Source organism: Leopardus geoffroyi, chromosome A2 (genome assembly GCF_018350155.1).
Source record: "Leopardus geoffroyi isolate Oge1 chromosome A2, O.geoffroyi_Oge1_pat1.0, whole genome shotgun sequence".
In the NCBI taxonomy this organism is placed as follows: Eukaryota; Metazoa; Chordata; class Mammalia; order Carnivora; family Felidae; genus Leopardus; species Leopardus geoffroyi.
This window is the reverse complement of record NC_059331.1, coordinates 19,780,821-19,799,953: the sequence shown is the minus strand read 5'-3', so window position 1 is coordinate 19,799,953 and position 19,133 is coordinate 19,780,821. Positions and strand designations below refer to the sequence as shown.

General features: G+C 37.5%; 1 protein-coding gene across 15 annotated transcripts in view; it reads right to left on the bottom strand.

Moving 5' to 3' along the window:
* The window catches only part of DOCK3 (dedicator of cytokinesis 3), a 585,953-nt gene that overhangs the window by 397,023 nt on the left and 169,797 nt on the right, over window positions 1-19,133 (bottom strand). For 14 of the 15 annotated variants that reach the window (XM_045492946.1, XM_045492954.1, XM_045492948.1 and 11 more), the window contains one exon: window positions 16,658-16,713. In XM_045492946.1, coding sequence (XP_045348902.1) covers window positions 16,658-16,713 — 56 coding nt within the window. Of the gene's footprint in view, window positions 1-16,657; window positions 16,714-19,133 lie in introns of those variants that run through there. The other variant, XM_045492959.1, reaches the window with a different exon arrangement.

The following is a 19,133-nucleotide window of genomic DNA, read 5'->3' as shown; positions in this document are numbered from 1 at the left end:
TCAAAAACACCCTGCAGCATCGCTTATAAAATGTATCTAGTGGAGATTAACTCCCTCAACTTTTTTATCTTTCTGGGAAAGTCTTTATTTCTCCTTCATATATGAAAGATAACTTCGCCAGATAAAGTATTCTTGGTTGGCAGGGTTTTTTTTCTTTCAGAACTATAAATACATCATCTCATTTACTCCTGGCTTGTTAGGCTTCTGCTGTGAAACTGCTGATAGCTTTATGCAGTTTCCCTTCTATGAAACTACTCTCTTTATGTTGCTACTTTCAAATTTTTCTCTTTGTTTTTAACTTTTAACAGTTTGATATAATACATCTTGAAGAAGTCTTCTTTAGGTTGAACTGTTTAGAGGGCTTTGAGCTTCATGGACCTGGATGTCTGTATCTCTCCCCAGGTTTGGGAAGTTTTTAGCCATTACTCTAAATTAGTTTTCTACCCTAACTCTCTCTCCTCTCCTTCTGGGACTACCACAAGGCATTTACTAGTTCAAGAGGATGATTCCATAAATTCTGTAGACTGTGTTCATTCCTTTTCATTCCTTCTTTTTCTTTTTTTTTTTTTTTTTTCTCTTCTGGCTGGATATTTTCAAGTGACTTATTGTTGGGTTCACAGAGTTTTTCTTCTGTTTGACCAAGTCTGTTATTGACACTATCAATTAGTTTTCATTTTGTTTACTGTATTCTTCAGCTCCAGAATTTGGTTCTTTTATTTTTTCAGTTCTATCTCTTTGTAAACTTCCTTTTTTGTTCATATGTTCTTTTCCTAATTTCATTATCCATCTATGCTCTCTAGTAGCTGCTGAGCTTCAACATAATTATGTTTTTTTTTCTTTTAAGGAAAAAAAAATAATTATGTTAAATTACCTTTCAAGCAATTTATAGATCTCCATTTCTTTCAGGATAGTAAATTGAAAACTAATGTGCTTCTTTACTGGTGTCATATTTCCTTAATTTTTCTTATTCCTTGAGGTTTTGCATTTCTGTCTTTTATTCAAAGAACTTATCTTCTCTAGTCTTTGCTGAAGGACTTCAGGAGACAAATGCCTTTACTACTCAGTGCAAGAATAAATTAGGAAGTTCTCTCAGACCTTTTCTATGTATGCTCCTGCTCCACATCTCTTACTCCTGATTTAGTGAGAATTCCTAAAGATGCCTTCTCTTGATCTCACAAAGCCAGGCCAGGTGATCCCTGGGCAAAACCCTGAAATGCTCAAGTTGTTTGTCTTCTCCTGATCCTACAAAGATTATCTGTATTTCTGCAGAATTGTGAGCCATATGCAAAGGCTTGCAAACACACTATCCATGGGCACAGGTGATACAGTGACCGGAAGAGTGGGTAAGGCATCAAGAACATTTGAGGGGTCCATGGACCAGTTGGAGGAATCTGTAGGAAGATGTTTCCACTAGCTCAGGGGCAGGCTTCTTGGTGGGAGTCTGCAAAGTGGTTAGTCAGTCAGATCTGTGACCCTTTGATGATTTCTGAGCCCTGGTTGCTCTAAGTCCCCATATCTCTTACCTGCTCCCAGCCTCTCTCAACCACTTTGCTGTGCAGATTACTTCAGTATGGTGAGAAAAAAGTGGGCCTCTGGGGCAGCATCCTACATGGCTGGAAAGCCAAGTACTCACTCACTATGCTCTCACGTTCCCCCAGTGGAAAAAGTTCAGACCAAGTGAATCTCTCTTGGCATTGAGCTGTAACACCTTTGGGGAGGGATGACATAGGTAAAGTGAAACTGTTCTTACTACTCTCTTCAATGCATCTATTCTCAGATTTCTGGCTTCAATAGTGTGCTAACATTTCTTAAGTGGAATCCCAGCAATACAGGAATGGAAAACAGTGTAAAACTTTAAGAATGGCATCTTGAACATGATGTCCATTATGTAAGTCCTACATCCAGATTCCACAAAGGTAATCTCATTCATAGTTGGTTCTGTGAGGAGATGATGGTAGAAAACTCCTATTGCATTGTCTTGCTTACTACTCTCCAAGTCCAGACATTTTTACAATCAAGTTTTATCAAATCTTTAAAGATTACTCTCTAAAAGGCAACCAACGGAATGGGAAAAGATATTTGCAAATGACATATCGGACAAAGGGCTGGTATCCAAAATCTATAAAGAGCTCACCAAACTCCACACCCGAAAAACAAATAACCCAGTGAAGAAATGGGCAGAAAACATGAATAGACACTTCTCTAAAGAAGACATCCGGATGGCCAACAGGCACATGAAAAGATGCTCAACGTCGCTCCTCATCAGGGATATACAAATCAAAACCACACTCAGATATCCCCTCATGCCAGTCAGAGTGGCCAAAATGAACAAATCAGGAGACTATAGATACTGGAGAGGATGTGGAGAAACGGGAACCCTCTTGCACTGTTGGTGGGAATGCAAACTGGTGCAGCCACTCTGGAAAACAGTGTGGAGGTTCCTCAAAAAATTAAAAATAGACCTACCCTATGACCCAGCAATAGCACTGCTAGGAATTTACCCAAGGGATACAGGAGTACTGATGCATAGGGGCACTTGTACCCCAATGTTTATAGCAGCATTCTCAACAATAGCCAAATTACGGAAAGAGCCTAAATGTCCATCAACCGATGAATGGATAAAGAAATTGTGGTTTATATACACAATGGAATACTACGTGGCAATGAGAAAGAATGAAATATGGCCCTTTGTAGCAACATGGATGGCACTGGAGAGTGTGATGCTAAGTGAAATAAGCCATACAGAGAAAGACAGATACCATATGGTTTCACTCTTATGTGGATCCTGAGAAACTTAACAGAAACCCATGGGAGAGGGGAAAAAAAAAAGAGGTTAGAGTGGGAGAGAGCCAAAGCATAAGAGACTCTTAAAAACTGAGAACAAACTGAGGGTTGATGGGGGGTGGTAGGGAGGGGAAGGTGGGTGATGGGTATTGAGGAGGGCACCTTTTGGGATGAGCACTGGGTGTTGTATGGAAACCAATTTGACAATAAACTTCATATATTGAAAAAAAATAAAAAATAAAGATTACTCTCTACATTAACTTTTTCAAAGTCTAGAACTAGTGTGAAGGTTACCAGATTCATTCTATAAACTACTCTTTACACCAAAAGTAGTCAAGGATATTACAAGAAAAGAAAATCACAGACAAATCTCATATGTATACAGACAAGCAAGATGCTAAACATAATATAGGAAAATAAAATGAAATAGTGTACTAAAAATATTAAGACTATGGAGAGTGTATACTAAGATACAGCAGTTTTAGAGTAGAATTGGTGATACATCCTTAATGTTGTCTCTAAAACTTCAATGTTGGGTGGGAGGGAGGGGAAAGTGGGTGATGGGCATCGAGGAGGGCACCTGTAGGGATGAGCACTGGGTGTTGTATGGAAACCAATGTAACAATAAATTTCATATTTAAAAATTTTTTTAATAATAAATAAAATAAAATTTCAATGTTATTTCCAGAGGCCTTTTCCTACTGTCCTAAAAACATGTAGTTAAATGAATACTGATTTAATCAAATGCTTTTTTGCATATATTATATCTAATCTATTAAATCTATTGGATGCACACAACCCAACCTCTTCTATTCTGCCACTCTCTTGGTTTTTTTTAAATATATGAAATTTATTGTCAAATTGGTTTCCACTCAACACCCAGTGCTCATCCCAAAAGATGCCCTCTTCAATACCCATCACCCACCACCCCTCCCTCCGACCCCCCATCAGCCCTCAGTTTGTTCTCAGTTTTTAAGAGTCTCCTATGCTTTGGCTCTCTCCCACTCTAACCTCTTTTTTTTTTCCTTCCCCTCCCCCATGGGTTCCTGTTAAGTTTCTCAGGATCCACCTAAGAGTGAAAACATATGGTATCTGTCTTTCTCTGTATGGCTTATTTCACTTAGCATCACACTCTCCAGTGCCATCCATGTTGCTACAAAGGGCCATATTTCATTCTTTCTCATTGCCATGTAGTATTCCATTGTGTATATAAACCACAATTTCTTTATCCATTCATCGGTTGATGGGCATTTAGGCTCTTTCCGTAATTTGGCTATTGTTGAGAATGCTGCTATAAACATTGGGGTACAAGTGCCCCTATGCATCAGTACTCCTGTATCCCTTGGATAAATTCCTAGCAGTGCTATTGCTGGGTCATAGGGTAGGTCTATTTTTAATTTTTTGAGGAACCTCCACACTGTTTTCCAGAGTGGCTGCACCAGTTTGCATTCCCACCAACAGTGCAAGAGGGTTCCGTTTCTCCACATCCTCTCCAGTATCTATAGTCTCCTGATTTGTTCATTTTGGCCACTCTGACTGGCGTGAGGGGATATCTGAGTGTGGTTTTGATTTGTATTTCCCTGATGAGGAGCGACGTTGAACATCTTTTCATGTGCCTGTTGGCCACCCGGATGTCTTCTTTAGAGAAGTGTCTATTCATGTTTTCTGCCCATTTCTTCACTGGGTTATTTGTTTTTCGGGTGTGGAGTTTGGTGAGCTCTTTATAGATTTTGGATACTAGCCCTTTGTCCGACATGTCATTTGCAAATATCTTTTCCCATTCCGTTGGTTGCCTTTTAGTTTTGTTGGTTGTTTCCTTTGCTGTGCAGAAGCTTTTTATCTTCATGAGTTCCCAATAGTTCATTTTTGTTTTTAATTCCCTTGCCTTTGGGGATGTGTCAAGTAAGAAATTGCTGCGGCTGAGGTCAGAGAGGTCTTTTCCTGTTTTCTCCTCTAGGGTTTTGATGGTTTCCTGCCTCACATTCAGGTCCTTTATCCATTTTGAGTTTATTTTTGTGAATGGTGTAAGAAAGTGGTCTAGTTTCAACCTTCTGCATGTTGCTGTCCAGTTCTCCCAGCACCATTTGTTAAAGAGACTGTCTTTTTTCCATTGGCTATTCTTTCTTGCTTTGTCAAAGATTAGTTGGCCATACTTTTGTGGGTCTGGTTCTGGGGTTTCTATCTATTCCATTGGTCTATGTGTCTGTTTTTGTGCCAATACAATGCTGTCTTGATGATTACAGCTTTGTAGTAGAGGCTAAAGTCTGGGATTGTGATGCCTCCTGCTTTGGTCTTCTTCTTCAAAATTACTTTGGCTATTTGGGGCCTTTTGTGGTTCCATATGAATTTTAGAATTGCTTGTTGAAGGGGCGCCTGGGTGGTGCAGTCGGTTAAGCGTCCGACTTCAGCCAGGTCACGATCTCGCGGTCCGTGGGTTCGAGCCCCGCGTCGGGCTCTGGGCTGATGGCTCAGAGCCTGGAGCCTGTTTCCGATTCTGTGTCTCCCTCTCTCTCTGCCCCTCCCCCATTCATGCTCTGTCTCTCTCTGTCCCAAAAATAAATAAACGTTGAAAAAAAAAATTTAAAAAAAGAATTGCTTGTTGTAGCTTCAAGAAGAATGCTGGTGCAATTTTGATTGGGATTTCATTGTGTGTAGATAGCTTTGGGTAGTAATGACATTTTGACAATATTTATTCTTCCAACCCATGAGCACGGAATGTTTTTCCATTTCTTTATATCTTCTCCAAATTGCTTCATAAGCTTTCCATAGTTTTCATCATATAGATCTTTTACATCTTTGGTTAGATTTATTCCTAGGTATTTTATGCTTCTTGGTGCAATTGTGAATGGGATCAGTTTCTTTGTCTTTCTACTGCTTCATTATTAGTGTGTAAGTGCCACTCTCTTGTTAATGTGAGTCTCAAAAAGAGTAACAGATGGATGGAAAACAGTATAAAACTGCAAGAGTGGCACCCGGAAGAGACTGTCCATTAAGTAAGTTCTACATCCAGGTTTAGTGAACCATTCTAGCTTCTCTCCTTTCTGAAAACTGGGACACTAGCTTTTCCTTTCCTTCTGTGAGCTACCTTAGATCCTTCCAATAATGTAAGGAAAATTGTTTTTATTTGTAGTTCGAGGTTATCTAGTCTTTTTTATTAAGTATGGCTATGGATAAGAATTATGTCCTATGCCTTGCCATCAGAAAACTACTATATTAGTTATCAAATTGTTAAAGTCTCTAACTTACTCATTTACCCATCATGTTTACTAAGTGTCTGCTACATGTCAGGCACTGAGCTAAAGATGAAGATACACAGGTTGGAATAATCTAAGTACAATAGAACACTGGTACAAAGAAAGAAGTGATAAACATTCTTTGACAGATGTCCAACCATCTATAAATTAACTTTGTTAGCATCTTGCCTATATATCCATAGGGATGTTAAATGAGACTGTCATATGCTTTGCAGAAACCAAAACACATTATATCCAATGCACTGGCATGGCTTAGTCATGGTGAATGTGTGACTCTTATCAACCACATTCTTTTTTTTTTTTTTTTTTTTAGTTTATTTTTTTAATTTGCATTCAAGTTGGTTATCACATAGTACAACAATGATTTCAGGACTAGATTCCTTAATGCCTCTTACCCATTTAGCCCATCCCCCTCCCACAACCCCTCCAGTAACCCGCGGTTTGTTCTCCATATTTAACAATCTGTTAGGTTTTGTCCTCCTTCCTGTTTTTAAATTATTTTTGCTTTCCTTCTCTTATGTTCATGGTTTGTCTCTTAAAGTCCTCATATGAGTGAAGTCATATGATATTTGTCTTCCTCAGACTGACTAATTTCGCTTAGAATAATACCCTCTTGTTCAACCACTTTCTTTCTTTCTTTCTTTCTTTCTTTCTTTCTTTCTTTCTTTCTTTATTTTAATGTTTATTTATTTTTGAGACAGAGAGAGACAGAATCATGAACAGGGGAGGGTCAGAGAGAGGGAGACACAGAATCCGAAACAGGCTCCAGGCTCTGAGCTGTCAGCACAGAGCCCGACGCGGGGCTCGAACTCATGGACCACGAAATCATGACCTGAGCCGAAGTCGGCCACTTAACCAACTGAGCCACCCAGGCGCCCCAACCACATTCTTTCTTAAATGGTGAAAAATCATCTGTTCAAACTGAAGCACATCTCAAACATTAAACTAACTTACATACTCCTGAATATTTTTAAGGTAAAATGTTACTAACAAAACAAATACTTAAATAGGGACTTAATTATCTTATTCTGAGCAAAGAGAATATGAATTTCAACTCAGAATTTAATACAGCCTTAGAGTGTGTGTATACACATACATTTCTCTCTACCTTAAGTATTTAGGAAACATTCACATACAAGTTGCAGTTTTCCCACCAGCAAGTTACTAGGCTTTGCCTATTTTCTCTAGTAGTATAAATAAGTTTTGTTACAGAATTATATGTTTTTAAAAATCAAAAATATAAAGAAGTAAAAATGAACATAATATACCAAAAGACTACTTATTCATATTCAGTAAGCACTGTTGCATAACCAACTCTTGAGAAATTTTGCTCTGAGAAAACAAAGTAATGAGTTCAAGAAGTTGTAAGCTGATGAAAATTATCTAGTAAAGAGGGAAAATAGAACATTTAGAAAAAATACTGCAAAAAGGAATTTCTATAAAAATCAGTTCTGATGTTCATCTCTAATGAAGACAGAAGTTATTTCAGTAAATATACAAACAAAAATAAAAGTTCCAGAGAAAAGAAATGTTATACATTAGTACTTAAATTGATGCTGTTCTCATGTGTTCCTTACAGCACACATGTATTTTCCTATATGCAATCTCCCACACACACTCAACCCACTTTGAAACCACACTCATTAAACCAGAGTAAAGAGGCAAATCCAAAAAATAATATGAACATGAATAATTCCTTAAGCAGAACATAAGAGGAGTATGTCATCGGCCTACCTGTAATACCTTGTGCCTCCCTCCTAAAATAAATTTAGGAATCTAGGGTCAAATTTATAAGCTTCTTTTCAAGCAAACTATTTTTCAAGTAAACTAAAGTTTGGTTAGTAATCAGTAAAACTGACAACTCCTAAAACTACGGAAGTTGGCTATTCCTAATTTAAATCATGCCACTAACTTCCCACAATTTAAAATAAAAAATATTTATAAGTGTTTCATAATGTAATGATGTTATATAAATGTGCCAAAGTGTCTCTTGTATACTGGGCCCTGTATTATTTACTTCTTCACAGCAAGAGAGCACCATTAGCTCACAGCCCACCAGTGCCAAAATTTTACATCCAACTGCTTCTAATATAACCCAAATAAGCATATTTTTAGCCATTTAGAGCCTGTCATTTTACATTAATAAAGCTGCACTCAATAACTGGTAGTCACAGTTTAGACCCACCCTGGACTATAAAAGATCATAAGCTGCTGGTATTCTATGGTGCTCTTTGACCCAGAGATTTCCCATCATGCAGCTAAGTAACATAATCTAGATACATAAGTCCCTTCTCTCCCAGGGGTTCCTGTGCCCTCTTCCTGTTATATGTATGGCCCTGCGCTGCCGGGAGGTCTCCAGCTGTTAGGGACTTACCTTTACAACCTGTCAAAGTTCTGCCTAAATAAAACTCATAGTATGTTCCTTACATCTTGTAGCCCTATCTTTTTTCTTATCAGCCCTAAAATCTTCAAATTTACTACAAATTTACTATCTTCAAATATACAAATGTATATTTTTTTCAGTGAAACTTTACAAAAACTGGTGGATCATTTTTTTTTTTCTTGTTTTAAATTTTTTTTCAACGTTTATTTATTTTTGGGACAGAGAGAGACAGAGCATGAACGGGGGAGGGGCAGAGAGAGAGGGAGACACAGAATCGAAAACAGGCTCCAGGCTCCGAGCCATCAGCCCAGAGCCTGACGCGGGGCTCGAACTCACGGACCGCGAGATCGTGACCTGGCTGAAGTCAGACGCTTAACCGACTGCGCCACCCAGGCGCCCCTGGTGGATCATTTTAAGAATGAGAAAAGGCAGATGTGAAGAAAAACTTTAAAAGCTAACTGAAAACTATGTAAATTTTAAAAGTCCCCACAAGAAAATTTCCATAGCCTATTCAAGTAATTTCATTCCCTGTCAACCAAATAAAAAACAAAAACAAAAGCACTTCAGCACAAACGGTACAAGTTTTCCAAGAAGCAGATGATATATCCTAAGAAGCATTGAGAGCACAGGGTCATCTTTTCCACAGGTATGGCAGGATACAATGAAGAAGGCACATGATAGAAACACAATGCATGTTCACTGATTGAGGCCTTTGTTCTCGGCTACTATTTACTAATAAGGTAGAGCCCCAAGCCCTGGTCTTGCTAATCATATCATGCGCTGGGAGGACCTGCAGGAGAAATATGATCGTTTTAATCCACAACACCACCTATGTAGTATTGCAATCTAAAATGCTTAAGCTGAGGGGCGCCTGGGTGGCGCAGTCGGTTAAGCGTCCGACTTCAGCCAGGTCACGATCTCGCGGTCCGTGAGTTCGAGCCCCGCGTCGGGCTCTGGGCTGATGGCTCAGAGCCTGGAGCCTGTTTCCGATTCTGTGTCTCCCTCTCTCTCTGCCCCTCCCCCGTTCATGCTCTGTCTCTCTCTGTCCCAAAAATAAATAAACGTTGAAAAAAAAATTAAAAAAAAAAAAAAAAAGTTAAAAAAAAAAATAAATAAAATAAAATGCTTAAGCTGAGTCTAACCAGGAAAAAAACATTTATTTATTTGTTTGTTTATTCATTTATTTAATATGAAATTTATTGTCAAATTGGTTTCCATACAACAACCAGTGCTCATCCCAACACGTGCACTCCTCAATGCCCATCACCCACTTAGGAAAAAACATTTAGGCAAATACAAACTGAGGGACATTTTGCAAAACAACTGACCTGGGCATTTCTATGGTGCTCTTTGACCCAGAGATTTTATGTAAACATCATAAAAGGAAAAAAGAACACACTTATCAAAAATAGAATGGACCCAAATAAATAAATCACGTGTGAGAGAGGAGAAATCACAACCAACACCAGATAAATACAAACAATTATGAGAATATTATGAAAAATTATATGTCAACAAACCAGAAAATCTGGAAGAAATGGATATAAAATCCTAGAAACGTATAAACTACCAAAACTGAAACAAGAAGAAATAGAAAACTTGAACAGATTGATATCTAGAAAAAAAAAACTGAATCAGTAATCAAACATCTCCAAACAAACAAAAGTCCAGGGCCAGATGACTTCACAGAGGGATTCTACCAAACATTTAAAGACGAGTTAATACCTATTCCTCTCAAACTGTTCCAAAAAATACAAATGGAAGGAAAACTTCCAAACTCATTCCATGAGGCCAGCATTACCAATTCCAAACCAGATAAAGACAACACTGAAAAAGAGACTTTTTGCAACAAAATATTAGCAAACTGAATCCAACAGTACATTAAAAGAACCATTCACCATGATCAAGTGGGATTTACTCCTGGTTTGCCAGGGTGGTTCAATATTCGCAAATCAAGCAGCTTGATACAAATTGAGCATGATACACTGCGCATGGAGTCTGAAGATTGTCTCCATCTCTATCTCCCTCCCTCCCCCCCTCCCTCCCTCTTTCTCTCTCCCTCTGTCCCTCTCCCCTGCTAATGTTCTCTAACGTAACGTAACGTAACGTAATGTAACGTAACGTAACGTAACATAACATGAAATAAAACAGATAAGAACCATATGATCCTCTCAAGATGCAGAAAAAGCACTTGACAAAGTACAACATCCATTCATGATAAAGACCCTCAACAAAGTAGGTTTAGCGGGAACATACCTCAACATAATAAAGTCCATATATGAAACACCCACAGCTAATATCATCTTCAACGGGGAAAAACTGAAAGCTTTTCCTCTAGGGTCAGGAACAAGACAGGGATGTCCATTCTCACCACTGTTATTTAACACAGTACTGGAAGTCCTAGCCTCAGCAATCAGACAACAAAAAGAAATAATAGGCATCCAAATTGGCAAAGAAGTCAAACTTTCACTATGTGTAGATGACATGATACTCTATATAGAAAACTCAAAAGACACCACCAAAAAACTGCTGGAACTGATACACAAATTCAGTAAAATCTCAGTATACAAAATGAATATACAGAAATCTGTCTCACTTCTATACACCGATTATGAAGATTTAAATTTTTTTTTCATTTCAGTATATTTGACACAGAATGTTACATTAGTTTCAGGTGAACTACACAGTGATTCAATTTCTCTATGTATTACACTATGCTCACCACAAGTGTAGCTATCATCTGTCACCAAACAACACTATTACAAAAGCATTGACTATATTCTTTATGCTGTACCTTTTTCCCCCATGACTTATTCATCTCATAACTGAAAGCCTGAAAATACTTAATTTTTTGACTCCTCGACCATACCCCCACCAAAAAAAGCAATCAAACAAAAACAGCTATAAAAAGGACATTCTTGGGAAAATTAGGGATATTTGAATATGAACTAGATATAGTACTAGTATCAATGGTAAATTTCTTGAGTGTAATAATTATATTGTGATCATGTTAAAGAATGTCCTTTTTCTTAGAAGACACATACTCAAATATTTAACAGTAAAGTATTAGAATGATTAAAACTTACTCTCATGTTAAAAGCAAGGCTGGGGAGAGAACATGAGCTTAATATGGCAAAATGCTCATAACTACTAAATTCAGGGGAAAGGATATAGGTGTTATTTATATTATTCTTGTAATCTGTGTATAGATTTGAAATTTTTCAAAATAAAAAATTAGGTAAGAAGAGTCTGATGATTTTTAAAAAAGGATTACATAGAAGAATTTATCCCAAAACCAAATTATGTTGCCATCTGCCCTTCAGTTATGGTTATAAGAGTCTTAAGTCTTTGGCCCGTGAGTCTTTCCTGTATTCTACTTCCTCTTCTTTCATTCTCTCTAAAATTTCTTCTTATTGGGTTTTCATTCTTACTAGTCTACCCCAACCGCTCCTAACTAGATCTTCAATCTTACTCAACAACACCAGACATATTTGATTAGTCCATCCTCTAAATACTTTCTTTGCTTGGTCTCCAAGACACTACTGTTTCATTTCTCTACGTACCTCACTGGCCACAACTTTTTAGATTCTTCTGATTCTCTTCTTCACTTTATCTTTAAACATTACAGTTCCCCAGTATTCTGTCTTCGCCTCACTTCTCCATCTACAGAAATTCCTTTACTATTCTCATCCAGCCCCGTAGTTTTAAATACCATTTGAATGCTGATGACTTCCAAATCTATGTTTGAAGCGCCAAACTCCTCAGAACTCCACATTCATAGTCAACTGCTTACCTAATATCTCCACCTGAGTCTAAGAGTCGTTTTAAACTTAACATGTCCAGGGGCGCCTGGGTGGCGCAGTCGGTTAAGCGTCCGGCTTCAGCCAGGTCACGATCTCGCAGTCCGTGAGTTTGAGCCCCGTGTTGGGCTCTGGGCTGATGGCTCAGAGCCTGGAGCCTGTTTCCGATTCTGTGTCTCCCTCTCTCTCTGCCCCTCCCCTGTTCATGCTCTGTCTCTATCCCAAAAATAAATAAACGTTGGAAAAAAAAAATTTTTTTTAACTTAACATGTCCAAAATTGAATCCTTTGATTTCCTCCCCAAAATATATCCCTTCCCAAGCTTCCACATTTCTGTGAATGGCAACCACACCTCCAGAGTTATTAAGACAAAAAACCCTGAAGTCATCTTCAATTCCTTTTTTGTCTACTCTACATACTCAACAAATACTGTCAGCTCTAACTTCAAAATATATGGCACCTTACCACTTCTCATCACACCAGGGAACATGTGAATCCAAGCTATCATTCTGTCTTCCATGGACCTCTATAATATTCTACCAAGTCTCCTTGCTTCTGACCTTTCCCCACTATAGTTCTCGTTTCAACAAAGCAGCCCAGAATAACACTTTTAAAATTAAAAATATGTCCCTTCTCTTTCTGAAAGTTTTTAGTGACTTCCAGGATCATTCAATAAAAGATAACACCCCTGACATAGCCTACAAGGCCCTACAAAATTTATTCCTTTGCTGCCACTCTGGACTCATCTCCCTTTACTAACGTCACCTTCACACACTGTAGTCAAACTGTCTACCTTACTCTACCTGAACAAAAAAGGGACATTTTGCACATAAAGGATTAGAGTAGAGATAAAGCTCATGGATTAAGGGCTTGGAATAGGAGTCAGAGAAGAATGATGAAGGGAGGCCCAAGAGGAAGAATGGAACAAGAATAGCCATAGAAATTAAGGAAGAAAAAGGATACCAAAAAGAGATATATCATCAATGTAATATTTATAAGAGTGGGGAAGAAAAAATGATAAAGGAGAATTAACTCATAACAGGGAACAGAGTAAAAGTACCATGTATTAAAAAAATGGGAAATCACATTAACATATTATACTGGCTATTTCTGAATGACAGTATTCTTCTAACATCCCTTGTTTTCAGATGTTTACGCTTTGTTATGGCTAGACTATCTCACTTTTGCCCTATATATCTTTAGTTTGGTCCTTTATCCAAGGGCATAGCCCTTATTTACAGGGTATGTTCCTTTAGCAATCTCAACAAAAAGTCCAAAATACTTTACCAAGGCCCCTATAACTTGCCAGTCCTTGAACTCTAATATTTTTTTCACCAATATTAAGTGGCTGGTGAAGTCTATTCAGTTTGCTAGCTGTACTCTCTAAGATTCCTCAACTCTTACATAGCTCAAAAGAAGCTAGAACTAACTCAATTACTTAAGGGGAATTTGCAAACAGATTAAGACCCTAATTCTCTGAGGTTCTCTTCTCTCCAGGTTTTAACCTCTTACTTTCCAATCTCCCTGAGAGTTCCAAACTCCAGCCTGTTTCCTCATCCCTGAAAGACTACCACTTTCTGTTTGGAATCTGCTCCACCAGTTGACAGCAAACTGAAAAATTCTCTGTGGAAAAAAAGCCAAAATAAACATGAACTCTTCCTGTATGAATCCCTTCCTTCAAGGATCAAAATTCCCAAGATCCTCCAAAATTTTAAAGAGAGAAAGAGAGAGACCGACAGAAAGAGAGAGACCAAGAAACAGACACTTAACTATAGAGAATTAACTGATGGTTACCTGAGGGGAGGTGGATGCGGGGAGGGGTCAAATAGGTGACGGGGATTAAGGAGGGCACTTGTGATGAATCACTACATTCTACACCTGCAACTAATATTACACTATATGTTAACTAACTGGAATTTAAATAAAAACTTGGGGGAAAATAGATCCTCCCTACACTGATTGCATTTCAGCACCTAAAGACAATTTTTTAATACTTTCTTCAGATTTCAGAAATATTATTTAGGACTACCAAACTGTGGGAGGTTTGCCTACTGAATTGATTCTACGTAGCTTTCTAAAATTTACATCAAAAAAACGATTTCTCTGCTTCCTTAGAGAAAGTGTGCTTCCAACAAATATGGCTGCTCTGACTCCTAAAAACTGAGAACAAACTGAGGGTTTATGGGGGGTGAGAGGAAGGGGTGGGTGGGTGATGGGTATTGAGGGCACTGTTGGGATGAGCACTGGGTGTTGTATGGAAACCAATTTGACAATAAATTTCATAATAAAAAAATTTAAAAAAAGAAATCAAACCAATTCTCTTACACATTAAAAAAAAAAACAGGGGCGCCTGGGTGGCGTAGGGGCACCTGGGTGGCGCAGTCGGTTAAGCGTCCGACTTCAGCCAGGTCACGATCTCGCGGTCCGTGAGTTCGAGCCCCGCGTCGGGCTCTGGGCTGATGGCTCAGAGCCTGGAGCCTGTTTCCGATTCTGTGTCTCCCTCTCTCTCTGCCCCTCCCCCGTTCATGCTCTGTCTCTCTGTCCCAAAAATAAATAAACGTTGAAAAAAAAAATTTTTTTTTAAAAAACAACAAAAAAAAAAAAAATATGGCTGCTCTGTATAATTATTTAAGCCATATCTCCTTTGCCTTCCAGAAACAAACTGAATCGAGGTAGAGATTTTTCTGCTAACAAAGTGGTCCTTAATTTCCTTTACAACTATTATAAACAGGGAACATTGCTCTTGGATTTAAGATGAGTCCCTGGTTATCAATCAGGAAGTGTATTATTTTGCTAGCATTTTCTGAGGTACTCTATTTCTAGATCCCTAAACATTCTATCTCCTTGTCTCATCTCACTTCCATGCAGTTTGTCAATTTCAGCTCTTATCAGTCTTATTACTGAACTAAGTGTTATAAATCAGGGGCATTATTTTTGAATTTTATATTTTTGCATTATATTTTGCATTTTGAGGTGAGCTATTCACATTCAGAAATTATTATTCACATTATTAGTACTTTCAGAAATATATGCCTTCCTGGTCCAGGTCTAGACACTCTCTCTTCCTTTTTCCACACAACTTCTATACAGTCTTGATGATTTTGGCAATCCTTTCCTATAAATTTGAGATAGACTATTTGTTGCAAACGTTCACTAAAAGAGGAATTTTCAAGTTTCCTTTCTCTATATCCGTTTGTCTTTAATATTTTATAAAAGAAGAAGGAGAATAAAAAAAAGGTATGCTGATCATGCATTCATATCAGAATCTTCTTACAGGCTTACTATTCCTCAATAACAAATTTTATCTTAGAATGCATACCAGTCACCTAATAATACCTCTCATCTCTAAATCCACCCTTCTAGGCACTGACTCTGAGGCTGGGATTTGCCAACTTTGCCTCACAAGCTCCTCTGTCTACTGGGGGCACCTGAAAGATACTGGGGAAAAGGAGATAAGAAGAAGTGTTTCTTGCTGTTCCTATACACAGTTCCTAACCAGAGAAAATAGGTCCCAGCCTCCAGTTGTTATTGGCATTCCCAGAAACAGCCTCACTGCCCTTCTTCATATATACCAGCAACAGCCATGTGATGTTCTTACTCCTCAGATGTTTGAGCTCCGGTATCTCAAGACCCATCTTCCCAGATCCTGAGTTCTAGTATCCCCAGCCCATTATCTTTTGTATCCCCAGCCTACAGAGTATAGACTTCTTTCTGAAGTTATTATTTTTGGTTACATCAGTATTTCCTCTTTTTTTTCATTTTCAAACATGTATGTAAACAATAACCCATATTAAATTCTACCTTGTAAAGCGACTCACAAGTTCTTGTTTCCTGATTAAGCCCTAACTAAACTCTGATGCTTACTCAACCTCTGTTCAAAAACATTATTTCTAGTACCAAAAGCTATCACACTTATATAGTACCTTAAATTTTATATTTTAAAATGATAAATTCTGGAAAATAAAATCACAATTTTATAATAACACATATTTATTACTTTTAAAATTAGAGCATGACAGTAAAGAATTTCTAAAAGTCACTCACAATGTGAATGTGCAAAAACAACAAATGTTAACACTTTGATGTATTTATATCTTGCTCTCTTCTATTCAGAAATTGTACTTGTTATCCTATCAGAACCTATTCTCAAAGTAATAAATAAATTATTAAAAACATACTGCATGCATTATGTTTTTAGAAAATTCACAACCCAGGTTACCTTTCAGGTACAGAAGAAAAGATATTAAAGTTGTCAGTATTTTAAGAAATAGTTATATTCTCAGAATTATATATTATATTATATATGATAAAGCAAACTTATTTTTGGCAGGAAAACATGTTAATAGCATATTTTATACTACAAACCAAAATGAAAAAAAGCCTTCATCCACAATCTATAAAAATTATGAATAAATTTAGTAAGGCCAACTTACTCACCCCCTATTACTGACAATTGCCTTTTTCAAGTGAATATAATTTACAGGAAAGATACCCTGTAAAAGAGAAAAGATTTCCCATTAGACAAAGCAATTTCTGATTAACATCACATATATACTAAAATAGCAGCCAGATTTCAGCATGGAAATCAACGATACAGTAGAACTCTTAATGTAGCAACCACTTTGCATATTAAGAATGCAAAATTGCACAAACTATACACATTAGATAGGAATTTCATTGTCATTTGCACTCAGAGTCTATCTTCAGGTGAAAATTGTGATCTTAAGCAACAACCAAAAAGATTATCTTAAGTTACAGATTGGAAATATTCCTCCTAATCACTCTCAGGATATAGACTTATATACAAAGCTTGGCATGTATCTACAAAACTATCCCCTAACCAACAACTTATACATTACCCAGCTCTGAGCTAGAGAAACAATTCTCGGACTCTGACAAACATTTATATTCACCAGAATGAACCAATTTGGCCCACATCACTACCAAAAATAAATCTATATCACACAAGGCCATCAGCAACTAGACTACAGTAATTCATTTTATAGTTTTCAGTATACAGATATTTCACCTCCTTGGTTAAATTTATTCCTAACCATCTGCTTGTTTTCAATCCTATTTTGAATAGCACTGTTGCCTGTATTTCTTTTTCAAATATTTCATTGTTAGAGAGTAAGAAACACAACTAAATTCTGTGTGTTAATTTTATATCCTGCAATTTTACTGAATTTGCTGATTAGTTTCAGCAGGTTTTTGGTGGAGTCTTTAGGATTTTCTACATATATCAAATCATCTGCAAACAAATACAATTTTACTTCTTCCTTTCTGATTTAGATGCCTTCTGTTTCCTTTTCTCACCTGACTGCTCTGGCTAGGACTTCCAGTACTATGTTGGACAGGAGTGGTGAAAATGAGGATTCTTGTCTTGTTTCTCATCTTAGAGGAAAAACTTTCATTTCAAACCCGTTTACCATTGAGTATGACATCAGCTGTGGGTTTGTCATATGATGGCCTTTTTTATGTTGAGATATGTTCCTTCTAAACCCACTTTTCTGAGAATTCTATTCATGAAAGGATTTTGTATTTTGTCAAAATGGTTTTTCTGCACCTACTGAAATAATTACATGATTTTTATCTTTCATTCTATCAATGAGGTGTATCACATTAATTAGTTTGATAATGTTGAACCATCCTTTCATTCCTTGGATAAATCCCATTTTATCATGGCATAAAAGCCTTTAAATGTACTATTAAATTTGGATTGTTAAAATTTTTTGAGAATTTTTGCATCTGTATTCATCACGGATACTGTCTTTGGTTTTCTTTTTCATTTAGCATTCTTATCTGGCTTGGGTATCAGGGTATTACTGGCCTCATGAACTGAGCCTGGAAGTGTTTCCTCCTCTTCAATTTTCTGGAAGAGTTAGAGAAGAATTGGTATTAATTTTTTAAAGTTTGGTAGAATTCACCAGTAAAGTCATCAAGTCCTGAACTTTCTTTGTTGGAAGAATCTGATTGCTGATGCAATCTCCTTACTCATTACTGGATCATTAATATTTTTTTTTATTTTTTCCTGATTTATCCTTAGTAGGTTACATGTTTCTAGGAATTCATCCACTTCCTCTATATTATCCAATTTGTTGGCAAATAATTGTTCATGGCATTCTCTTATAATCCCTTGTATTTCTGTGGTACCATTTTTTTTTTTTTTTTTTTTTTTTGGTGAGAGAGAGGGCAAGCAAGGGAGGGCAGAGGGGTAGAGGGGGAGAATCTTTAAGGTTTTTAAAATATTTATTTATTTAGGGGAGCGCACAAGCGGGGGAGGGGCAGAGAGAGGATCTAAAGCAGGTTCTGCGCTGACAGGCCAACAGCAGCAAGCCTAATGCAGGACTCGAACTAATGAACCCGCAAGATCATGACCTGAGCAGAAGTGGTTCAAATGACTGAGCCATCCAAGTGCCCCAAGGAAGAGAGAATTTTTTTTTAATGTTTTATTTTTGAGACAGAGAGAGAAAGAGGTGGGAGTATGAGCAGGGGAGGGGCTGAGAGAGAGGGAGACACAGAATCCAAAGCAGGCTCCAGGCTTGGAGCTGTCAGTACAAAGCCTGAATCGAAGCTCAAACCATGAACTGCAAGATCATGACCTGAGCTGAAGTCAGACACTCAACCAACTAAGCCACCCAGGCACCCCAAGAGAAAATGTTAGGCAGGCTCCACACCCAGTGCAGAGCCCCACGTGGGTCTCTATCTCAGGACCATGCAATCGTGACCTGAACCAAAATTCAAGAGTTGGATGTTTAACCAACTAAGCCACCCTTCTGTGGTATCATTTTTAATGCTTCCTATTTTATATCTCATTTTGAGTCTTTCCTTTTTTTCCCTTTAAGCGTTTGTCAATTTTGTTCATCTTAAAAAAAAAAAAAAAAAAAAAAAAAAAAAAAAAAAGACAGCTCTC